We start from the raw sequence: 27,179 nt of genomic DNA on the forward strand, positions 1-27,179 counted from the left end.
ATGTGTACATTTATAGTTCTGAAAATTTACTTTTCTACCTTATATTACAACATGCTGCATGTCCACGGCTACCTATTTAAGTAACTTTAATATTTGCTAGTTGCCATTCTGACATATATTTCATAACGTTGCACGGTTGATTTGAACAACATTCATGGCAGAAACTACTTAGCGACTTGGTGTACAATTTATTTATAGCACCAGTTGACCTAACGCAGTTAATCTTCAGTATAACAACAACTGTTTTGATGTTTTTTTTATATTTTTGTCAACGTTTTTCTGGTCAATGAACATAAATTGTCTGCGTGATTAGCTACTTTGCTTGTTGTTTTCTGTGTAAAAGTCTACACTTAATTAATCTGCTGTTACAGAATTTCATTAGGTCTTCTGCACTGCCTTGCTACCAATGACAGCTTGGTAACAGGCACATTTCACAGTCGCCCCAAGTCCAACACACACAGATTTACCATGACTTGTTTCAAAAAAAATTAAATATGCTTATTGTTAGTTGCTCACTTTGAGCAAGAAGATGTTAATGAAACGGCTATCTAAAACCTGACTTGAGAACAGTTGTTTTTAGTTTCTCGTTAATAACTGTTTAATGCTTTTATGCATTGTGTTTTCGAACAACAAATTGTTTTTCTTATGTATTGACTATTATTTTGCTTTTATAATTAATAACTGCAATTTATTGTGTATATTTCTTAGTAATGATATTTATGTTTTTATAATTACAGTTCTGTCTATAACATTCAATTTTCAGTATTTTTAATAAAACAATATTTTTTTAATAATATTGATTAGGTAACAACCTTTAAAATGTCTATTTCATGCAACATTTTACCAAAATGTAATTTATGACATTGTAGGATGAAATGGGTAACTTATTAAAACATCTGACTTTGAGGGGCTGTGTCCTGCACGGGGCCGTTCCTACACAAACTACTTTGAATCTGCTTCATAACAGCTATACAAAACCAGAAAGTTAAAAGTTATGTAATTATCTTGGAAGTATTTTCACTGGTAAGAACAGTTCCGCGATATTTCGATTTGTTTTTTCATGTAATTTTTCATTTAGATACATTAAAGGTTGTTATGTTTATCATGATACAACTTACCATAATATGATTACAGGAATGCTAATGATATTTGGGTTTTGTACTGATAACCATCTTGGTTTTACAAAACAAACTTTCATATTGGCACAAATCTTATCGCTTTGCCATAGTTCCACTAGCCCAAAAAGGGGAAAAATATAAAAATACATTAATGTTATTGTCACTGCTGATAACTAGTTCATACTTTAATTCACAGTCAGAAATTACTTGGGATTTGCCAGCTTGTCGTTTGGCGCACTAATTATTATTTTTTTTAAAAAATTTGGAGTATCAAGGGAAATTCGTGTAAGACGATTACGAGTTTTTTATTAGTCAAACCATCTGGGTTGCTATTGTAGCTGTTATTGAAGTCGGGAGTCATGTTCAGAGTGCAATTGTTAAGAGTAGATGAATATAGATTGTAAAATAGTTTTTTAATAACTTTAATTGTCATCAAATTTTTGACTGCAACACACTGATCAAATATTTGTCCGAAACTGTTTACCTGACCCATGGAAAATATTACTTTTAGACCCTGATTTATGCCCATGGACCAAAATTTTAGTTCACATGCCGTTGATACAAATTGGGGCGAGTCAGGACGAAGTTTTAATGCTCATTAATCGCATCCTGTTAAAATAATGTCCAATTTTTTAAAATATATGGACAATGGTTTCCAAAGCTTTATACTTAAACATTGAAAAACTAGTTACACTGTAAATATAAATACTCAAACTTTACTGGAACAGGAAATCTTCGTGGGGGCCGTGTCCTACACGATTTTTGTGGACAGCCCAACTGCTGGTTTTAACACTAAATGGCTTAGTTATATGTGTCTATAGACTTTCAAAGCCATTGAAATTCTTCAACGTCGGTTTGTGTGCTACATTATAACACAATGCAAATTTTCATAAAGATTACATGTCAACCGATAGATACCACCATGTAAACGTCTTCATTGAGAGAAGGTTTGGTATACGCATCACATAATATGCCTTAAGCGCTGTATTTTTTTTATTCAGGTTTTTCCATATTCTGGTATTCCTGTGACAGAAACTGAATAACCAAAGACCAAAATTAGCATTGTTTTGACCAAGATTTACAATTTCAGTTTTAAACATTTATAAAAAGTCCCTGCATAACACAATTTTTTGGCAATTTTTAGTGGTATAAACACGTCATAAAACGCCTGAATGTTGACAGATTCACTCCCCGTTTGTCGTGTTGGTTAAGGAATTGCAGAAAAGTGTAATAAATCACTACAAAACTACTGTTCATCAAAAATACCGTATAACATGCTCAGTCACCAATGTGCGCACTTTATTGTGATACTGCCGTTAGGTATAGAGAAGGAGATAATTATTGTCTTTATGATAGTGAGATATACTAAAAGACAATCAGATTGACGGACGGAAAATAATAATGACAAACAGTTAGACCTTCAATCAAGCAAACATTTAGACAAGGTAATGCTGATCAGAAGGCAGAAAGTGGCAAAATATTTAAGGTAGACAGACAGAGACGGACAGACAGACAATCAGACAGATATACATACTAGTAATTTAAATATCCGAACAGGTTGACTGACAGACAAACAGACTGAGAGATAAGCAATAGGAAAGTGAATTTCAAATTGCCTGACAGAGAGAACAACATACATGTAGAAAGAAAGATAAATAATAAGACAGTCAGATACATGCAGGGACCTCCTCGACTGCGTGTTCAAGGTTTCTGACTTTAAGTCTATTGACCCTCACTGCGCTGTGGAATCCAGCTTGAATTCAATTTGAATTCTCACGAAAGGTAGGTGATTATACTCAGGAGACCATCTACGTATGCAAAATGCCCGGAGGAGTACCTGTGGTTTTCATCCATTCTGCGAATCTACGCAGAATTTATAAATGTGTCAGTGTTACGTTAAGCAAAAAAAGGGCAAAAAAATATTGAATGGACTCATGATCCAAGAAAATAATGCACATTTGAAAATTGATAAAATAATCACAAATCACCGATGTCTTACTTTTTCTTTATTGATATACATATTATTCAGTAGCACGTCAGATAATAAATATTGGATATTATCATAAGTCTTTTTGTTAATATAGCTGAATATATTAATATGCAAAAATATTATTGTAATTCATAAACGCAAGATGAAAATAAACATTTCATTTAAAAGGTGAATAAAGTCAGAAAGTAGTTTTAAATTATTTTTTCATCATATTGTTGTTATAATGCATTGACATTGTTGAATAAAAATAACTTTTATTACTTTCATTTAAATATTCAATATAATATAATTAAATAAAAACTCAAATCCCTTTTTTATAACTCTACAATATGTAAACGGAGACCCTATAAAAAACCCAATTTTTATTTCAGAGCATTGCTGGACATCTAAATACATTTAACCTGGCGTGTCTAATAGAAAACGGATTTTGGCATGGTATCTTCAGGCTGTGCATGGCTGGATAAGTCAAAGTGAATGTAACCAGATTGTTTTTCTTCTAATCTGCTTTATTGACCAAACTTGAAATTCAATAGTGTTTTTGTTATCACGTCGTGTTTCAAAACATCAGCTTCCTCGCTATAAACGCTGTCAAAATCAATAATATCTGGTGTATCTTCATCGTGCTTACTCCATTGCACTTGTCAGAAGTACACGTGCATATTTCATACTCGACGCCATCTTTAGTAACTTTGTTACATTCATCCTTCTTGCCTACGCCGCAGTTTCTTCCAGCATGTCCATCTTTAACATAGAACAATGTTTAATTAGATGCAGTTTTTTTTCATATCTGTTAAACAGTGCGCTCACGCATTCTAATCAGCGTGAAACTTGCCTGCCAATACTTTGTTAAGTTACCTTTTATTCTTTTCAACCATAAACGAACTTTAATCTATTGATGTTATTGTGTATATCGAAAATAGAATAATTATCTTAAACATGATTCTTTTGTTAGTATAGTAATATACTATAAGTGTGTGAAAGAATGTTGTAGATTTTGAGTGCGAAGTAAGATTGCGCAATATTTACGCAAAATAAATCCTACCTACATAATTGGTTCCGTTTCTATTTTTGAACGGAGTTGAGTTGACAATAATATTACATGGCAAATACGTGTAATGAAATTATCTGTGATTTTTTTAAGTTTGTATAAACGCTTTAAAAATTGTATTTTAACTTTTCCACTTTGTGTATAATACATCATATATCCCACCTATAGCGTAGAAGGTGTGCTTTCAGGACCAGTGCACAAATATATATATGCCACTTATAGATTTGAAGTTTTATCGAAAACGGCTAACGATTAAAGAGAAGATTCCCTGGTTTAGATTGTGTAGTTCTCAGGCAACGGAATGACGGTAGGACGGACGGAAAAGACAAAATTTATCCCCTAGTCATAGAAGACGTTATTCATCAGGCATAATTAAGTATAAAAAGCAATTGAAAACAAAGTAGCTACAAAGAAAGTCACGGTACACGCATTACATATAAAAACCTAATAACCTATTATCAAAACTTAAACAGAGTTATTTTTATGCAATATACACGAAATTTTCTTGACACAAGCATAAACGATAAATGAGCCGCGCCATGAGAAAACCAACATAATGGGTTTGCGACCAGCATGAATCAGGACCAGCTTGCGCATTCCGCTCATCTGGATTAGGATACAGCTGTTGTTTTAACGGCCATTTTCAATGTATAGAACCTTAGCGAACAGCATGGATCCTGACCAGACTGCTCAGATGTGCAGGCTGGTCTGGATCCAAGCTGGTCGCAAACCCACTATGTTGGTTTTCTCATGGCGCGGCTCAAATACATCCCATTTTATGCGATAATACCTTTCAGTACGAAAACGCTCAGAAACCAATTAAAAGAAATACAAATATACATTATGTGACATCCTTTGAATGTTCGAAGTAGGTGTAAAATTGCAAAATATAACATCCTATTGAAAGATGAAGTCATACTCTTACCTTTTGTTCCCTTAGTTTTCAAGCAGGATTCATGGCATGCAATTGTCGAAATTCCAGAAGACTTGAATGGGTCATTGCAGTTTTGGCACTTGTAACATTCCAGTCCGTTCACAGCTAATGGGAGTAAAAATAGACATGACGTTAAGGTAGCGCAACCGTAATGACAATCGGTAACTTCCGTGCTATTTCGGAATCATTTGGTCACAGAAAAGTGTCTTTTTTTCGTGGAAAACGCTGACTGGCGAAATCGTAATGTGAGAATACGTAAATGAACGGACAATGCCGATTGTAATTACTGGCCTACTTTCATGTCTCTGCAGATTCATGATTTAAATATATGTATTAAAGTCTTTATTACGCTTCATTTGTTATAACACCAAATAACCCGCAAATAAAATACATAAATTACACTGTTTCGAAACATGTATCGGGGAATCAATGACCGAATCACTTGCCCCTCGTCGCGAAAGGTGCCAAATCCCGAATGTGTCACGTGAAGAATAGACCGCCCGGCTAGTGGGAGTTCCTTATATCGAGACAAATTATTCAATCTAAGGTACATTTTAAATTATCGTACTGATTTTCTTCCGAGTCTTAATTATAATGAGTTAACTTAGAAATGAAGAATGGTATTATCATCCATTGTTATCATTATTCTAACATAAGAAATATTTATACATGCATATTGTCTCTTTAATTTTATGTGCACGTTATTAATTTTTATTAATGAAAATATTCTCTCAAAATTGAATTTTGCTTACCTATTCCAAGAAGATCGAACATACCAACAAGTGATAGCAACAAAATAACATGAGAAGCCATGATTTTAGGCAGTTGCAACAGGTCCAGATGCTGAGAATGAATGATATATCTTTTTTTCTGATAAATTGTCTAGATTTAACAAATTTAATGCAACTTTAATGCAATTATGGTTTCTATATTACAATAGAATTGAAGTGTTTCCGACCTCTTTATATTGAGTGTTTAACGTCCACTTCCGTTAATTCAATTGATAATTAATTGTTCTTCTCATATGAGACATCAGATAGACATATTGTCTCAGTATTGAAACATCGGGTATTTCCGTATTCTCCGTATAATACACTTCTTTTGTGTAGTAAAACGTTCGAGATGATCAGGAGCATATTGTCTTGTCCTTGACGTATAATTGCACGATGACAGGGATGACTAGTTAGTTTCAGTTTTTGTTTTCAGTTGTTCTATGAAATATTTTCGACAAATCGACCTTGGGCCGCTGTCACACAAATATATTTATATTATTATCTTATCACGGGTAATATTTAATCATACCTTTTAGTTATGTTATAATTGTAACATCAATTTTTAAATCGAAACGGTAAATGAATTATCTATTTTAGACCGTTCCAAAGATTTAAAATGTTTCACAAATCTGAAGAAGGGTAAATTACTAAGTGTTAGAGATTTTGTCAGTGTACCTGTAAATGAGCAGTTTTAATCACTAATTTGAAACGAGTAGATTAACATGTAGTTAGCAAATCAGTTAGAATAAAAAAAACGAATACTATAAACTGTTTTAATTTTTACCGATTTTCTAAACTTATAGGCCTACACGTACACGTCTTGAAATATCTGCCGATTAAAAATCTCAATCTGCTAACATCGGAATTCCGCCAAAAGAAATAGATGGCTCTTTTTAGTGTGACAGGTCACGCTTGCATTTCGTTACTCGTTCATGTGAAATACTAATTAGTCATTTCGGTGATTCATATTACATTGAAAGTAATTTTGCTTTCAGTTACTGCAATATTGCGTATTAAAAAGCAACGAAAGACATAAGTATGTGTAGCATTTGTTCTAATAAAAACTCCGAAGTATGAAAATTAAAATTGTGTTGTATAACAAAACTCCGAAGTATGAAAATTAAAATTGTGTTGTATATTAACAAAACTCCAAAGTACGAAAATTAAAATTGTGATGTATAACAAAACCCCGGAGTATGAAAATTAAAACTGTGTTGTAAAACAAACTACTTTAAACCTTAAAAGGTTTTAATAATCATTTAAACAGTTTAAGGATATTTGATTACTTAAAAAATCTATGTTCTAACTTCCAGAAGATAATAACGAAGGGAGTAATAATGAACTGTTGCAATTATAGGTAAAAAAGAAACCTTTTCAAGGTTATTACTACTTAACTGGCCTTTGGTCCACTTAAAATTTTATAACGGCCGTGTAAGATGATAAAGTGGATATTTGGTATTTTTCAGTAAGATTTAATTTGTTGTTTCAACTTGTACTTTTTAAAAAATGGAATTCTTAACAAAAAGCAAATAGTGCTGTCCGGAGACCTTTATTTATTGTCCAAGCTTAAACATGACTCGATGTACACACAGCTTTTAATCGCTGAAAAACAAATTACTGAATGTGTGCAATGCGAGATACAGTATCATTACTTTTATTTAAATAAAAGTCACTTCCAAAATAACTTGTATATTCAGATATAAAAAGAATAAGGTACAAGGGACACACAGACAAGACGGGTCAGATTTCAATACTTTTATTATAATACCGACGTTTCGACTATTCAATAGTCTTCATCAGGGTTCGATACGGTTCTGTGTTACATCTCTAAAGTATTCACAGTCAGCTTTTATATTCAGCTCAGTGTTTTGTAAAACAACTTCACATTCGATTTGCTCATGTCCTAACTTGATAATGTTACATTTTATCCTAAGTCCAAAAGATAAGGGCGAATAACACATTGATTTCCAAATCATATGAGCCGCGCCATGAGAAAACAAACATGGTGCGTTTGCGACCAGCATGGATCCAGACCAGTCTGCGCATCCGCGCAGTCTGGTCAGAATCCATGCTATTCGCTAATGGTTTCTCTAATTGCAATAGGCTTTGAAAGCGAACAGCATGGATCCTGACCAGAGAGTCTGGGTCCATGTTGGTCGCAAACGCACTATGCTGGTTTTCTCATGGCGCGCCTCATATGTCAAATTGTTTCATTCTATTAAATGACAGTATTATTTGTAGAGAGTATCTACCTAGAGATATATGTCTGTATGAGTATAGGTCTGTCAGGAGATACATATTTTTACGTTTGTAGCTACTAAGAACACAGCTTACAGTACAGAACACGAGGGGCGTACAATAAATATTGATACTCCCTGTATAGTTCCGTAATCGGGGGTTGCTTTTGAATGCGGTTTTCAGCACTAATAGAGCAATATATTGGGAACAAAATGCCATATGAATGATAAAAATCGGTAGATTCAAAATAAAAATACGATCATGCTAAGCATGATGAGACGACGTGTCATGCCTAAAATCGGACCCCTAGCTCAAAGGTCAAGGTCACAATTGGAGATCAAAGGTCAACAGGGCTTTTTTTCTTTTCCGGTCCATAACTCTGTCATCCATGAAGGAATTTTAATGTTTTTAGAAAAAATGTTTCCCATGATAAGACGACGTGTCAGGCATAAAATCGGACCCCTAGCTCAAAGGTCAAGGTCACAATTGGAGGTCAAAAGTCAACAGGTCTTTTTTTTCCTGTCCAGTCCATAACTCTGACATCCATGAAGGGATTTTAATATTACATTTTTTTTCCGTGATGAGACAATGTGTCATGTTTAAATCCCGGACCCTTGGCTCATAGGTCAAGGTCACAATGGGAGGTCATATGTCAACAGGGCATTTTTCCTGTTCGGTCCATTACTCTACAATTCATGAAGGGATTTTAATATTTCTCGGCACAAATGTTCCCATGATGAAACAACGTGTCAGTTGCAAAACCTGGACCCCCAACTCAGGGGTCAAGGTCACAATTGGAGATCAAACGTCAATAGGAATTTTTTTTCCTGTCCGTTCTATAACTTTGTCATGCAAAAAAGAATTTAAATATCAGTTTGCACAAATATTTCCCTGGATGAGACAACGTGCCATGCGCAAAACCCGGGCCTTTAGCTGCAAGGTCAAGGTCACACTTGGAAGTCAAACGCCAAAATGGCTTTTTTTTTCCTGACCAGTCTGTAACTTAATAATCCTTAAAAGTATTTTAATATTACTTGGCAAAATGTTCAACACCATGAGGTGGAGTGTCATGTAAAAGAAACAGGTCCCTAGGTCTAATGTCAAGGTCACACTTAGAGGCCAAATGTTAGATACAAGAATGATTTTGTCCGGAGCATTTCTTCTTCATGCATGGAGGGATTTTGATTTAACTTGGCACAAATGTTCACCACTATGAGACGGATTGTCATGCGCAAGAACCAGGTCCCTAGGTCTAAGGTCAAGGTCACACATATAGGTCAAAGGTCAAATTCAAGAATGACTTTGTGCGGAGCATTTCTTCTTCATGCATGCAGAGATTTTGATGTAACTTGGCACAAGTGTTCATCACCATGAGGCACCCTTGTTTTTAGAATTACGTCCCTTTGTTTCTACTATAAATGGATTATATTAACTTTTTTATTACTGACCGTAGGGATAAATCGAGACCACTTTTCTGTGGTAATACATGCATGTTACATCCGATGCTTAGGTGTATTTTGACCTATCTCTACCTGGTAAAGATTTTTTGTGGACTAATATTATATAGATTTTTTTTTTTTTGCATTTTATTATTTATTTTAAGGGTTGATTTCCCTTTATTGTTACTATAATTAACTTATATGATAACTTATAATCGGCCAAAAATTCCATATGAAAACAACTGTAGATTTTATATATCCAAATTTTAATCCAAGTGTTTTGTTTATATATCGTTGATACTGCAGGAGAGAAAATTAGGTGCATTCAAGGAGAGGACTTTGTTTTGCATGGCAATACTTCATTCACTTTTATCTGTGTTTCTAGAGACCACGGAGCCAATTTAATGTTATTCAGTGATAGTGATCCTGTTAAGCTGGTGATAGAGGGCGTAAGGGTGTTGCAAATTTCATTTCAATTCGTGAACAGACTCTATCAAACCGAGTATGCTTTTAGTTTGTTTGGTTCCTTTCTATGAGTCTTACAGAACTTTAAATAGATTTCATTTTCATTTCTTTAGATCTAAGACTGCTATTATTAGAGTTCTTTCTTTTATCACATCATTTCATATATTGTTCAGGGTTCGAACTATTGTCTTTAACGTTAAAGATTAATATTCTTTACGTCAGAGCTGAAAGAAATTCAGTAGCATTACACCTGTAACCTAAAAATGCAAAGACAATCTCCGGAATAGAGGAGAATAAGAATATCTCCTGCATGATGGAATATTCTTCGAAAATTGTAACTGACTAATATCTATATAACCTCTGGAGGGAATTTCAATCGAACACTACAAGATACTGTAAGAAATAGAATAATATGCTTGATCATGACATGCAGAGAAAAGCAGGAAGGCATTAGCAGTAATGTAATATGCCAGAGCATAAATCCCTATAGGACATAAACACCTTTATGTATCATTATCTCCATATTATATCCTGCCCACGTAATTGAATGGCTGCAAGTTACATGCATTCTATTTTACGAAATTACATTTTGTCTTCCTCTTGAACACTGTTTCGCATCCCTAGTGGTTTTGTTTTGCAGATAATTAACCTTCACAGCAGAAGAATTTAGTGCTGAATGTCACCCCGTACTTGCTATTATTCGGTTTGGTCCAATGTGATCATTAGATTCATTCTGTGTCTGTTAATTATAGATTCCACTATATAAGTCGTGAGAGATTGAGGCACTACATTTATAGGCAATTGTAAATGATTAATTGATCGTGTGCAGAGTTCAAGCTAACCCCGTTTATTTGTATATTCTTTGTGTTGTAAATACATTTGTTTTAAATAAAGGTATTACCGTAAGTGGGAGAAGTGGCTGGCAATACGTGTATTTTAACCGACATCTACCATGTCTTAGGTTATTGAACGATCAGTTGTAATGTCCTTATTTTCAACTTGCTCTTTGTCCATACAGTTTTATACTGCATCTGCTGTGCTGTGGTTTTTGAGTGTTAGCTGTGTATTCTTATACTGACTTTCTGTATTATAATGCAATGCTAAATAAAGCAATCCATGATTACAGTGTGTGTCCTTTGATGTGGTTAAGTTTGGTGTGCTCAAAACTTCTTAGAGTTTGCATTTTTTAAATTTTTGTTTTGAATGCAGGCAATCATACGTCATTAATAAATCATTTTTAATGTTTTAGGTTGTTAAATAATTATCAAACACATATAGCATCTTTGCTTATTGTAGATGTTGCGCTGGGAACCCAAGATAAGTTGAAAATGGATACAGCTAGGAGAGCTTTTCAGATATCCTGATATCTGTCAAAAGCAAAATTTGAAACGAAACATTCTATTTAAATCAAAGGAAATACTCATATTTAAGTGAAGTTATTATGAAATAAAAGTCCTCTCAAACAAATTATACATGCACGTATTAAATATTCAACATAATCCTCTGGTCGGATGTCTAAAACGATTTAGAATATTAGGTAATGCGCAGTTTGTAGACTAGTCTCAGACAGATGTATTGGTATCGGCCAATTCTGAACCAAACGACAAAGTTTATATCTCCATGTAGTGTTCAACATGATGGCAATTTTAGCTCCCCCTGTAGAAATGACAGAATGTTTTATTTTTTGTCCTCCAAAATATTGTAAATACACACAAAATAATTTTTGAACGTTTCTATTAATAATTTTACCCAAATCTTTATAAATTATTCAAAATGTAGCAAGAATACCGAACACCTTATCTTTTGTAGCGCAAAATGGACATCATTGACTTTTGCCCCTGTGTTTGATCTCAATTTGACCTTTGAAAGGCTACAGATCCTCCCATGAAACTTTCCCATTTTGATTAAGTTGACATTGTTAATAACATAATAAACATTATAAATTTAACAAAAAATATCATCAAATGTCCTTTCTTGGCCTCACCTTTGGAAATACTGGATATAACATGATGTTTTGTTTGTGGATTGAACAAACAACAAAATTCAATTACGTACGAAATGAAAGCGTCAGTATATTTCTTCTTTTATTTGTGGCCTAATTTTGCAGGTGTATTTATACCCACAATAAAGGTCCGGACGTATAACTAACTAATAAACCATTGTCTTACATGTATCCACCTTTTGATGGTCTAGTGTTGTTGTAAGCATAGGCAAGGAATCAATACGCACATTCTGTCGAAGATTATGTACCTATTCCCTTTTGTCATTAATTTGCGCAAACAGAAATTAAAGTGATTACTCAGCCTGCATTGTGAATCAAATAGTTATAAATCAGTAATATGTTTTATAACAATTAAAACAAAAGTTTTTAAACTATTCACAAAGAAATATGTAAATTGATAGAAATGTTACTTAATTTTCAGTTCATACCAATTTAGTCTGTTTATGTGCTGAATTTGATCCTTCGCCCCCAAAACAATATAACATTATTTATCAACCGCTGTTTTGTGAAACTTCAAACGTTATATAAATGATCTCTTGGTTTTAAAGTATATATGAAAATGAAAGGAGACAGAATGATTATAAAGGCATTTTTACCACCGAAATTATTTACATTTTTGGCATGAAAATTTTCTGTCCAAAGTTAAACTTTCATGGAAAATGTAGATGAATATGCAGTATTTTCTTGAGTACCTAGCAGGTATAGTATACAAATGTCCGCCCTTGTGCCAGGGATAGAAGGAAACAACTTGGCTAAACTAGCGTGCACTTCAGTGACGACACTATAGTACTGTCATGTTTGAGGTCGGGGCTTAGCACTTTATCACAAAAATATTTGGTTTTACCAACAATCTACCTATCTTGTCGACTAGAAGTTTGTTTTACCATACTGTGCCATATCACTGGATACTTAGATTATTCTCCAAAAGTTGTTATTTGTAAAGACATTATAGTAAAAAATAGCTGAACTACGTTAATCCTGGTTATGTTAAATGCCATCTATGGGGCGTTGCAAATGCATCAAAATGAAAATCTGTATAAGTTCTTTCAAAATGATGAGTTTGTTAAGGCGCTTAACTGTCCGAAAAGACTTAGTGTTACAGTAGCTCCTTTATGCAGTCCTTTTCTGGAGTTCACAGTGGCTTACGTTTTCTTATTTCTATTAGGAACATACTCTGTAGGCTGTTCTGTTAAATACATAGGTGATCTGCCAATGTTACAGTTTTACATGAAAGAAAATATCTTAAACTCAATCCTTGCTTTCACTAGCAACTAGGCTACTAGCAACCAATGTAAGTCAAACAATGCTTGTTTGGATCTGTCAAATTTCTTCCTGTTAGGGACATGTTTTGCACACTTGTTTTCAATACGTTGCATCTTACGCACCTCATCGTTATCAACACCATATAGAATGACATTGTAATAGCCGAGATGTGAAATAACTAGGGACAAATCTAAAATTTCAGTGGCTGCTTTGGTTATATATTTTCGGTAGGTAACTCAACATGGCTTTACGACATTTGCGATTTACTAGACCTTTTTAAAGTACATGGTTTCATAAAATAATGCACTATGATATCTAATTGTGCTTTCACGTTTGATATCATCACCAGCAACGTTAATCGAATTTCAAAAACATTTGTTCAATTGAGGTCTGCTACCAACCATAATGAATTCAGTTTTTCAAATGTTCGTTTCAAGTTTGTTTCTGTTCATCCAGTCATTGATTGTAACTGCGCATGTGAATCTTAGAGCATGCTTTTCTCGGGCGAGTCGGTGAGTGAGTAAGTGTGACAGAGCACCTTTCATGCGAATGCGTCTTCAAATTCAGGTATTGGACCCGTAATAGAGTGCCTCCTTTCTGAAGAGTATTCAGTTCCTACCATAAACCTACTTTGACTGCAATTTTCAGTGGTGGGGGTGTGTGTGTGTGGGGGGGGGGGGGGGGGGGGGGGGGGGGGGGGTAGGATTCAAGACTCACTGGGACAAATTTTTTTCCCATATTTTCCTTTTTTTCTTGTAAATTTTTACTTCTTTCAAGACATTATGGATGTATTGTACAAAAGTGGATTTTTTTTCGTTTTATAAGCGATTTTTTTTGCTGTTCAAAGTGAATTTACGTCTGAATCAGGAGGGGTAGAGTTAGACATCTTTAAAAATACTGAGTTACATGCGGTAAAAATTCTCTATTTTGCCTTCATTCTTTCGATTACATATTGTGGAAAAAATGCAGGACGGTTTTACTTCTGCCCCAAGCTTATTTTTGAATGAAGTGAGCAAAATTCAAAACAGACCCACAGGATTCGACCTTAATTTTTCAATGTTGGAGTTAGAATTCTGTCTCATTAAATCTGTTTACTTGAGGCACCATAGAAAAAATGATATTTACAGTTTTATTTTGTGTTTTATAATTGTTTAACAATAGTTTGATGTTTCTTTTATCATAATTAATGCTGTAATGAATTCTGTGCAAACGTTTTAGATAGTGGCCATCACATTGAAATTTGACTCTACTTGAGCTTGAGGAAATACCATGAATTATACAAAATTTACAAAAAAAACATGCACGGTAAAAGTTGTTTAAAATTTGCAACACAGTGTGAAAACATGGTCAACTTTAAGAATATACTAAGCAAATGACATTTTTTAAACATTACTTTTAGGGGTCCAATACCTTAAATCAATATTGGTTTTAAGATGATGATGATTCCATAATGATTCTTCATGGATGTACTTCCTATTCTAACAGTGGCAGTTATGAATTTCCGATTTGCAACACAGTGTGAAATATGGTCAACTTTAAGAATATACCAAGCAAATGACATTTTTTAAACATTACTTTTAGGGGTCCAATACCTTAAATCAATATTGGTTTTAAGATGATGATGATTCCATAATGATTCTTCATGGATGTATTTCCTATTCTAACAGTGGCAGTTACGAATTTCAGATAATCGTTTATACCGAGTCCAGAATATCTTTTTGTCAACATGCCCTGCTTAATATAATTATACATGTACATGTATATTTATAATGTTAACGTTCAGCTATCCCAAACATCGGACAAATATCTTTTAAAATGATGGCAGATTTTGAAGCATGAACAATGTCGCAATTATAAAGATTCTGCCTTGTATATGTACATTTGTAGCAGCATACATTTTAAAATAATAAACAAAGTAAATAAACATGCATATTTTCATTGATATGCCCTTTGTGCACTCATATTTTAATTTATACCCCGTTCAATGAAAATTAATGATATCTCAAAGAAATGTCACTATAAACCGCATAATAAACAAAGTAAATAAGCATGCATATTTTTATTAATATGTCCTCTGTGCACTTATATTTTAATTTATTCCTCCCTTAATAAAAATTAATAATATTTCAACAACAAAAAATATCAGTATAAACCGCAATTTGGCTGAACACGGTGATATTAAAAGTCGCTTTTAAAATATACTTATTTCCCAGCCACATGCAGACCTGCCAGAAGTAATTGAGTGTGTAGTTTTCATTCTAAAGTAGCCAAAGAATATAATATATGCATATACTTCATTCGAGATACTAATTAAATTGCCATTTAAAACTAAACAGAGTTATAAAAGACTATTATATAATAGTTACTCTAGTAAAACATATTATAAAACAGGAAAATAGATACAAAACAAATGTAGTTTGAAAACTATATACCCTCTCATGAGAAGTGGAAGAACATGATAAGCATTATATGACATTATAAGATATTTTTGCACATGCTTCTAAAACTTTCGTACAATCACGCTAACCTTTGACATTAAAATTTACTTTTAAAAAAGAACTTCATATGATTCTTGGAATGACGATTTCCTTTCAAAATAAACAACAACAAAAAACATATGATGAAAGCATAATTTATATTACAATCTTTAAAGCGCAATATTCTCAATTATAATTGATGTAATTAAAGAATATCACATAGTATGCAATCTATTAAGTTTGCGTACGCCGGCTTTCGCTCTTATAATCAAGATATTTATATAGTATCAGCAGTTTGACTTTGGCGGAGACATGGCTCGTACACTCTTACTTAAATTATTTTGTCTGCTTGTGATATTGTCGATGCTAGATAGTGCAGAAGCTCGCCGCAGGAAGAAAGGTAAGATATATTTTAACATAATCTACTGACATGTATGATTAGAGAGCGTGCCTACAAACTCAAAGTGAACACATTTGTTGGCTATAAGAATTAAAATACCAAAGGAAAATGAGGAAAGATTTGTTATTTTTATGTGCTACATGTATCTGTATGCATTTTTTTTTCAGAGTTATTTTTCATTGTTTGTACCTTTAAAACATCATTTAAAGCAATAATGGACAAGAAAGGAAATATAATTGACATAAAATCATATCCTTTTAAATGTTTATACGTTTACAAACTTTAAACAAATCTATGAGGAGATCTTTCGGAAGCTGCTTAGAACGCAACCAAACAACTTGATAGCAGACTCGGTTTGATCGATTCTGTTAATGAGAGGTAATGAAATATGCAACATCCCTCACGCCCTCTTGCAAAAGCCCCGAATTTGCGTTCAATGGACATTTAGTGTAACTAAAATATATCCATCCATTTCATTGCTTTACAATAAAATATAAAAACTAAATGCATGAAAGCCATACACGAAGCGAGAACTCGCGATGGCGAAGCAAGTCGTTACGAACATATCTGAATAATTTGTCGACGAATTGCATTGACCTTTATAAAACTAGCGAAAATTCATAAGAAATGCAAATTAAATTGTCGCTACCCCTTTTTGTCTACCTCGGTAAATATAGATTTCGAAAAAAATTATCCCTTATTATATAAAGCTGTACACAGTTTTAAAACTTGCTTTTTAGTTCATATAGTTAAGATATCCATATATCCATTTAATACAATCAGAAAATTGGACATTCTATAGAAATCAAAATAAATACTCAGTATTTACTGTACTTTTAAATTAAGGGGTGATTATTGCATTTTATATAAAAAAAATTAGGATCTAACCCTTCTTTCTGTTCCTTAAAAATAAGTCTCTAACAGAATATATCAGATGTGAAAACTGTCATAAATTGTTGCTAAAATATAATGACCTAACTAAGAGAATGAGCTTTCCCGATAAGCATGGTATGAAGAAGGCAAATATATGGATCACGTGGCCATGAGTTTGATCTCCGGGCTGGACGTATGTTCTCCGTGATGGCTTGATGAAAAGACTTTGTGTCTGAAGTTATTCCATTCTTCAGCTCTAGTTCGAGAGGAGATATTGGCTGTAACATCACTGGTGCATAATCCAGGAACACTGCCCGTCGTTACATGACTGAATACTATCATTGAGTAATGGCGCTGAAAACAAATAAAACAAACAAGAAAATGAATACCATTTATCATTCTTTTTTATTTTGAAAGAAAAATAAAGCAATTCTGATCAGCATTCAGCACATATTTGACTTTTTCTGACGACGTGACTTTTTATTTTCGTTCTAATCATTTAATACGTTTTTTTTTTTTCAAAATCATTCAGCCCTGGTCATTGTCTGCTAACTACCGAAAAAAAACTGCTTTAAGATGGGTTTACAAGGACATTCGAGGATCATTGAACGGCAGCCAAGACATAAGAAACTATTTACCGGATATTAGCTATTGCTTGCACTATCGACAATTATTTATAATATTTATTGTTTTCGGGTATTGCATAATTTCAATATCGCGACGTATATTGTTTCAGGCGAATTTATACGTATATGCCTTTCTTTCACCATTACTTACATACACATTTTTTCACAGCCCCGCTTAGATTTATCACTTATTTATATATCTGTTGTTTTCCTGTATTTATGTTGTGTCAGTGTACTGTTTTCAGCTTGAACATTTCGGTTTGGGTGGTTCAAATACTCTTGCTTTAATAGGTTTGGGTACTATTTAATCACCCGTTGGATATGGGCCTGCGTTATAATTTTGGCTGTTTCTGTGTATCTGCAGGCTCCATAAACCTGGTTCTCCTGTCTAAATTCCTGTTTGTTTAGTTCTGCTAATTGTTTTATCGTTTAGGGCAAACGTTTCATGAATACATCTACGGATATCTCTTAATTATATTCTTGTACATATAACAGGTGTAAATGTTAAGTGCTGCTCAATCCGGGGCTAGATGGCGGGGAAGGTAGCTTGCATTTCCATTGCCGTCATGAACAGGCTTAATAAAACCGAGCAACATTTTTGTTTATGTCGTGTTGGTTTTCCACTTTTTCTATAATTTTAAAACGGATCAGTGAAATTTTTACTAACAATCTTGCAAAGAATTAACGTAAAACTACATTTTCAGTTTTTGAATTACCCGCTACTGGAAAAAACTTATTGGTGTAATTAAATTACATTTTGTAATGTACATGATTAGTTTACCGTAATCAATAATTAACTGTAAAGGAATTAGAACTATTTTGTTGTTGTTGTTCTCGTCGTCATTCTATATATGTTGTTAACGTAAGTTTGATTTTAGCGTAAGAAATTTAAATAAACAGTACTGTATTGCATCAAGGGTAGAACCCTTAGTTAAACAAGCCCAGAGATGGTTAAAAATATTTTCTTCTGGAAACCAGTAAATGTGGGCACCTCTATGTAATGCACTGCTCATAACCTTATAATAAATAATGTGTTTCGAAACTGCTGAACATGTAAATTTTGCGAGGTGCTTTTTAAATGATGTCAGCTTTACAAAAAGCTATTAATGTATCTTGATGAAGATTCGCGATGTGGTGTTACTACATACAGTCAAACTCGCTTTAAACGAACTCATCCGGACCTGGGAAATGTGTTCGTATCAAACGGAATTCGTATTAATGAATGTATGACTTACCGGAACGTTTGTCCGGGCAAATTGGGCAGTATCACCGGTATCATCGGTGAATAAATTCCGATATATGGAAGTAGTTAATAGTTTTGGACTTATTAAGTTAATTTATTCTTATAACATTGAAATTACTCAACAAAAGTCATACTTATTCACGTAAAACTGTATGCATTTAAATTGCAATGTGCGGTCGAGGTCCAGAGCGTCAAATTATATCCACTGCCAACATTATTTCTATTACGAAGCTTGTGCTATATAATCTTTTGTAAGACACGACCTACCTGCATCGACAATAGAAGGTCAATAATGTGTTTAAGATTATTTACAACTCTCTAAATCTTGACCTGTCAATTTATTAAACTGTTTTAAGTTGACATGATACACAAAGGACCGAGTAGCTCTATTTGTTTTTGAATAAGTGTGAACTCCTCAATTGTCTAATTACCACGCGGTACAATGTTGACAATACAATTATTTTTCTTAGACTAAATATCAGCACTGTACAGTTTAAACTATTAAATAGTCAATCGTAACAATGGCGAAATGGCCGCCGACTTCTAAAATTAATTCCTATTAAAAGATGGAAAGTTATAACATTTAAGCTAATTGGAATTTTCAAAATGTGTTCGTATCTACCGAACATTCGTATGAAGCGAGTTCGCTATTACCGAAATATTTTTACAAAGAAAATAGAAGGACTTTGTTCGTTTTATCAGAAAATTCGTATCAAGCGAGTTTGTATTAAATGGACTCGACTGTATATGTATTTTTCTTGCATGCCGGACTGTTTGACACGCCAGCTTGTAAGATGACTATCACGCAGTAAATGACGTATAACGAACTACAACTAAGTTTTAAGATTTCAAGTTTTTAATTTGTCATGGTCCTTTAAGGGCATAAGACATTTACATTTACTAATAAGACAATACATTATAAGACAACAAAGTACAAAATGATGTTGCAAGTATACTGCAATTAAAATACTGAGCATCCGCGAGGGTCCCGTCCCCGCCGATACCCATGTGGCCCCTATGACTCAAGCTAAGTTCCTTCGTATAACCATACAGAGAGGCACACGAGCACCAGAGAAAGCAGAACCTCGGCAAACGCACGGCGCTCGACAATAAAATATGGCAAATGAATTAACATCAAAAATGAGCAAAATTCTCATATGATGGAGACCGAGAAGTAAAAAAGATTTTCTCTTTAAGTACAATGACATGATTTTCTTTCAAAATATTGCTAGCTTTAACAAAGTATTTCTACCTTCACTGTTCATCAATTCTGAAAACTTTATGGCATTAGGATTTTTGAAATAAATGTTACAGTAATATGTTCGTGCTGTAATTGTTATATTTTACGTAAAACCGGATAAAAATCAAATACCTAATTAGTTCCTCTTGTTCCATCATTATAACACATTTCTAGATTCAAACACGTTATTTTACGAAAACAGTATGACTGAGACAAAACAAAACGTAATTCTTACGTTGCTTATGTCTTTGTAACGTCATGAGCCCATTTAACGCTTAACGTTTACCCTCAACCCGGATATCCCATCTGCACCTACAACCAGTGAACACATCTTATAAATCTGAAAGACTGAGTTTGCTAAACTTGATTACTTTATTTTGCACTTCACGGTGTCTCTTTTATCTGTGAGCGCGTTTAGCTGTTACCTTTTTCCGAAATGTCATTTCTGCTCAAGAGTACGGCATACTTCTGACAATAATTCCTCATTGTAGATGTCGAAGGGCAATACTTTGTGTTAGGCAGCTTTTAAAAATAGTATGTTTTACTATAAAAAAGGTGCTAATATTATTTTTGGAAGTTCATTATTTGGAATAAGTGCTCAAACAGATTTCTTCACGCCGGATATTGATTTTGTATTTCTTGACAATGACTACAGATAACTCCTGTTTAGCATTTTGTTATAAATGAGTATCTATGAAGTAAAGTTTATTAAAATACGGTTTATTTCGTTGAAATAAAATTTCAATAAATAAAATTAAGTTCGCCTAAGTTTGGTACAGCCGAGTAGACAATTACACTTCATAAGTGCGTCGAAATGAACATTATCGGAAGTAGTGTTCCATTAAAACAACGCATTATTCATACGATATTTAAATCTCCTTAAACGCGTAACAGATTCTGCGATCACAATTAATTGGGAAAAAATCCAGACACTATACATAGTAACACTTACAGGCATTGTTGATAGACACTACCAAAGGAGTGATACTTTTAACAAATCACCTTGCAAACACCATTTAACTCTCAGAAATAATGTAGATCATTATTGCCTCTGTTGTGTCCATCTACACACAGCAAATATATATATATATATATTATAATCTGTGCGACATCAACCATTCACATACGGATCCGAATCTTGATTTGTTGCACCTCGTCTCCGCGAGATGCTCCTTTGTGTCGAGTTTGTTTAAACTTTTTCAGTTATTGAGTACGTCAAAGATCCGCCATTCAATATTGTCTCTGTACTTTGAGATGAACTTGCCAATGAAATGGTTTTGAGCGCGATACCTTGTATGTTCAATCTTAATGGAAAAGGACGCAGGAGATCAAACAGGCTCTCTTGTCTACATTTTTCTGTTTCAAGTTTGACCTTGATCTTTCAGCTTATGGCGTGTAATTTTGCATGGTCTCATCACGGTGATCATTCAATGTACGATGGCTACACCATCGCGCATCGCTGTTGCAAATTTGTCCAACGCCATCACACTTTCGCATTTCGCCCTTGCACTATTTCAACGCAAACATATATTTATATATCATCTTCACGTTCCATCATCGCACATTTGTGTAACGCCATAGATTTTTTATGTCGCGATTCGCCTTTGTAAACATCGTTATGATCACAATTTCATCGTGGAATTTCGGCCTTAAGTCAATGCACAGAACACGGTGGCAGAACACGAATGCGTATTTGTGACATGCGAATTACACGACTGAAATTTTCAGAGTTATTATCGTACTCGGCCATCTTTTCATAATGAACATTATAAGAATAATACAAAACAATTCGTCTTACGACGAATGGGGATGGAGTGGACTGGACCCGATGACTCCTACTTGTAATCTGTGGAACATAAGTTAAGGTCGAGTCAAGATGAGTTTTCGGTGTGTAAATAGACTATATATAGTTTTTTCGACATCTGTGTTCTCGTAGTCGACTAGAGAACGGTCATCAAATAAACGTATATAAAAATCAAAGACAAGTATCAAACAGGGAATGTCACGTACCAAAAACGCAGACCCCACTCCCCCCCCCCCCCCCCCCCCCCACCCCCGCCCCGCATTTGTAAGACGAATGAACAGAAACAAATTAACCACTAAGCAGTGCATACTTTGCTGTTGAAGAAAAACTGGACAGTGGACGAATTTAACCCTAAGTCTGAACAGTAAGACGAAAATAACATCTCAACAACTAGAATTCGTTGATGCAGCCTGTATGCCTCTCTGATAAACTGATGAATAGACTTATAACACCACGACCGGCACATTAAGCAAAAGGAGGCTATGCACCATTACTGTTTTTTCTACTACCCAATCCCAATATCAACACTCCGATTATTCACAATCACACTTCATTAAGGAGGGTAAATCCTTTTTATTGGTTGTCTGAAATGTCCCAGTTTCTAGAGAAGCCTGTCCTCATACCCACTATACTACACAATAATTGGTCGTTGACCTAAACAGAACTGAACAACAGGGTGCCGCGAACTGTTGCTGTCCACGGTCATACCTTCTTCGAAACACAGATGTCAACACTTCAAGACAAATGAATAAACATAAATCTTAAAACAAGACTACACATTTTGAAATATACTACTAGACATTACGATAGCCGTGCAATATCCCCTTGAAATCAACACATGTACAGAGAAACAAATGATTGTTTCTGTATTTTCTTAGACTGACATGGGTGGTCATTTTGTCCTACTTTCGTGTTTATCACTTTTCCGTAATCGGTCGGAAATTCTTCGGGATCACGTGATTTTAAAATTAATTCAAACGATTATCCGTTTAAAGACGCGCGACAAAATAACTGTATTTCCATGATGGTAATTATACACGATTTGCATGAGAAATATGAGATGTACAAATTTTTAGTTTCAAATTGACAGTGACATATATTAGGTCAAGAAAATGTGTTTAATTTTATTGAATTAATGTAGCCATATGTATATAAATCAGTGTATTTAGGCAAATTTTAATCACATTTTGTTTCTACAGTGTAAGATAGTTATTCATTTATATTTTTAAAACTATGCTGAAAAGACATTAACTGAAGAAGTTTGCAGACGAAGTTGTGAAAACACTTTTATTCAGGATGGGCCTAAATTGTCCTAGTATAGCTGTATAATACCTGTATCATAAGAATGATTTTCATGAAGTTTTTGTGAGTTACAAAAATGTTGGATTCCCTATGTTAAGTTTGTAAAAATCACGTTATCGTTTGGGCATATAATATATGTTGCATCTATCTATAAAATAAGTATAGGATAGACAACGAGTGCCGTTGTCTACGGGATATATACAACGAGCAAAGCGAGTTGTATATGTCCCGTAGACAACGGCACGAGTTGTCTATCCGACTTAGACCACGTGACATAAAAACTGCAATTATTGAAAACTCTCCCAGGCGTTCAATAGAAATTAGGATTAACGTGTTTTTATAAAAGTAATATCATCTTTGTACCGTTAGCGCTTAATTGTCAGTAGGGCATATGAAATGATGCAGGTTATTTGTATAAATTCAGTTTTACTCAAATACCGGATTTACTAAGATTTAACGTTCATTAACACTTTGAGTCAATTGCAATCACAAAATTAATGCTAAACAGTTAAGTATGGATTTCTCAAAAATACTCAAAATTGGACTGCATGCTGAACAATTAGTTTTTGTGAGGAGTTTGCATGTTGGCGAAACACGATGACAGATACGTTGATTCAAGAAGATAGCCAGGTTATTTATTTTTTTAGTTAGTTAGTTATTTTTTTTATTTGTTTACTTTGTTTATCAGGATATAGTTAGTGGGTAGATGCTCGTAGGACTAGGAATACCTTTTACTATATCGTGCCCTTCTTGTAAGAATGATGTAGTTGTTTTACTTTCTAACTGGGCCAAGTTGTTCGAAACTTTAACGGGCTGTAATTTAGTTTAGCTTAGTTTAGTTTAGTTTATACTAATTTGTTTTAGCTCGAATGTGATGAAAGCTTTAACTGTTTAAGCTTATTGTAACCACTCTCGAGTCAGTTTCCTATGAAAACTAATACTGGGGTCATATGAGAAGTCATGGTCGTGACCCCAATGATGCTCGAACCCACGACCATTGCATTAAGCTGTTAAACTAACCGCCTGTTAAATTTCTATTCAAGATACTAGTCTTGGTGGGTGGGAAACACTAGTATGATATTTTAATTTTACTGTAAAGATGATTTAGTGTTTATAATCCTTAACAAGTACATTTGATTTTCTAAGTTTTCTAAACTGTCGAAATTTACTGATAAAGTTAATCGACCGTTAAGTCAATCGCCTGTTAAAGTTTCGAAGAACTGGATCCAGTTGTTTGCAAATGTAAGGATCGTGCTGACATGTCTTTTTTATAACAAGTGAACATAAAAAGTTACAACTGTTGGAAACATTTCAGTGAATGTGTAAATTACGTTTTTACCCAGTTGGTTCTACACTACAAATATGTAGTTTATTGTAATTCAATTTTATTGATGTCTAATAACATGGGGTCATTTTCACGATGTTAATATTTAGACGATGTCAACTGAATTTACCTCCAAGTCAGTCTTATTTTTTATCCCATTGATAACTGGTGAGAATATTGCAAGGTCATTTAACTCCGGCGTTCGCCTGTATTGTTAGATGGTAAATTGACACGAAATTCACGCGTTTTTTGCCCAAGTTTCCCGCGATATATATACAACGCTACTGTTGTATATGAAATATAGACGGGTACAAGTCTGCTTTGCGATTGGCTATTTACGGATTATCGTGGTCTAATTAATTATAGTCTCGTTTCGGAGGATTCTTCCGAAAAAATCCGAAGATGCGCGACAGGTTCGTAAGCAGTCGGAAAACATACTTTCGGTTTTAAATTGGCATTTTTTGTTTGTTTATTTATTGGTTATTCTTGAACATATTCACAACTACTTGGTCAGATCCGATGTAGTGGGTCATATTTTTAGTAAATAGGAAGTCTCAGCTACAAACTCTGGTTTTCATATAATACTCGCTCGGGTGTTAGTAGTGGATCTTTAAGCATGCATATCATTGGATACCCGGAATGCAGGAAATGACGTTTAAAGAGAACACTGTTTGCTTGGGTGTTAGGGGAGAAAAGGTGTTGCCAGCTTCCGACTGATACGCTACTTTTCAGAATACGTTTTGTTCTATTCTGTTAGAACCATTTATGTTTCATTCTATTCTATTCTATTCTATTATGTGGTGTACAGTTATGTTTGCTGGATGATGTTATACTTCCCGCTGTTGCATAAACAAGTAACTTTTTGTCTAAACAATCGTTCATTGCATTTTTTGTTTAATTTGTTTTGTGATATATTTGTACAGTTTTGTTACATATTCGCGATTTCTTCAGAAGTGCGCAGTATTTGTTTGTGTTTAATTTACATTTTCAAGAACGCTTTATTTAATGCAATTAATAATAATATTAAATAATAATGATTTGCTATATTATGATGCTTAACCTAATCATGATAAAAACAAGAAAAGTAAAACTGTTTTTTTTTCTCTACTTATGCTAATGATTAAGCTGGATTAATTATGTAAATAGTAAAACATAGACATGGTAAATATATTATCATTATACAACTGCGTAAACTTATTAAAACTATTTTATCACATGTTTGACGTCGTTGGAGTGAGATAAAGCCATAATATGAAATTGATAATATCCTAGTTATTTAAGCTTTGACGTTGACGTCTTTTATTTAAAGGAGACGTTGGTCGAACTTATTTGGTCTATAATAGGTAAAGAAAGAAGACGTTTTGATGTTTCAGCAGGAAAGGCTTACATGTGATAAAAAGAATTTAACATTTGTGTCTTTTCATATTGAATTTAGTCAATTGTATCAGTAATCAGTGTACCTAATAAAATCCTCATCTAAATATAATATTCTGTACTATCGGTGCATCGGTTATTATTTTTCCTAATATAACTTCAAACTTATACTTTGTTACGTCATGATACAATGTGGTGCTCATTTCAGTTACATAAGGGGCATTGGTTATCCACCTACAGATGCACTATTTTTCTTTTTATCATATTTTACGACCAATGCTTTTATAAGCCTGTAGTTTGAGTTCAAATTCCGTTCAATTTAAGTTTAGGAGTTTAAGTTTAGGAGATCCAAAACTCTCGTTATGAGGAATGGCTATCATGTCCAGTGAATATACTATCTTGTCAGAGTGACGTATTATTTTGACAAACGATTATCCTATTTTCTCAAGGAACATTCAACCATGTCCAGTGTATATATTATCTTGTCAGGTAGACATACTTTTTTGTTAAATGACGATCCTATTTTCTCAAAGTGACATACTATCTTGTCAAAGTGTAGTACATTTGTGTCAATCGACCATCGCATTTTCTCAAAGTAACAGGCTTTCATGTCCAGTTCATTGTCAGAGTGACGTACTATTCTTCTAAACGACCATTCTATTTTCTTAGAGTAACATACTATCTTGTCAGAAGGAGGTACTATTTTGTTAAACGACCCTCCTGTGTTCTCAAAGTAGCATACTGTCTTGTCAGAGTGGTAACTACTAAGTAAAACAACCCTCCTATTTTCCGAAAGTAACATGTTATACACTATCTTGTCGGAGTGGCGTACGTTTTTGTTAAACAAAAATCCTATCTTCTTAAATTAACATGCTATCATGTCCAGCGAATTTAACTTATTATCTTGTCAGAGTGATGTACTTGATTGCTAATCGAACATCCCATATTCTCAAAATAACATTCTAACATGTCCGGTGTATGTGCTATCTTGTCAGAGTGACGTACTATTTGACGTACGTTACATCTGAAAGCATTGCAAGTCAACATGATAACACAATAGTTAACAAGGCATAACAGGATCTTGAAAAGGTACTAAGATACTGAAGAAGATACCTCGTTTTCATTTAACATGAGACAACTCTGGCGTTCCATAAAATATATTGACAACTGTTTGTATCATTGCGTTCAAGTTGCACATTTATTCAAGAAAAAAAAGCACGCTCTTTCAGCTTAAACAACTATATAT

At 33.8% G+C, this 27,179-nt stretch overlaps 2 protein-coding genes across 2 annotated transcripts in view; one reads left to right on the plus strand and one right to left on the minus strand.

Moving 5' to 3' along the window:
• Positions 1-3,464: 3,464 nt before the first annotated feature.
• On the minus strand, positions 3,465-6,035 carry LOC123545510 (uncharacterized). The gene is made up of 3 exons (XM_045331832.2): positions 5,843-6,035; positions 5,082-5,195; positions 3,465-3,849 (listed from the first exon to the last, which is right to left on the minus strand). The coding sequence occupies exons 1-3, from the start codon at positions 5,901-5,903 to the stop codon at positions 3,665-3,667; spliced, it is 360 nt and encodes a 119-aa protein (XP_045187767.2). The 5' UTR covers positions 5,904-6,035; the 3' UTR covers positions 3,465-3,664.
• A 9,952-nt stretch (positions 6,036-15,987) lies between these two features.
• LOC123534924 (uncharacterized) overlaps positions 15,988-27,179 on the plus strand; it is a 30,259-nt gene continuing 19,067 nt past the window's right edge. Inside the window, exon 1 of the mRNA XM_053550163.1 lies at positions 15,988-16,147. Coding sequence (XP_053406138.1) covers positions 16,060-16,147 — 88 coding nt within the window. The 5' untranslated portion in view covers positions 15,988-16,059. The remainder of the gene's footprint in view (positions 16,148-27,179) is intronic.

The sequence above is a fragment of the Mercenaria mercenaria genome, chromosome 1 (genome assembly GCF_021730395.1).
Source record: "Mercenaria mercenaria strain notata chromosome 1, MADL_Memer_1, whole genome shotgun sequence".
In the NCBI taxonomy this organism is placed as follows: domain Eukaryota; kingdom Metazoa; phylum Mollusca; class Bivalvia; order Venerida; family Veneridae; genus Mercenaria; species Mercenaria mercenaria.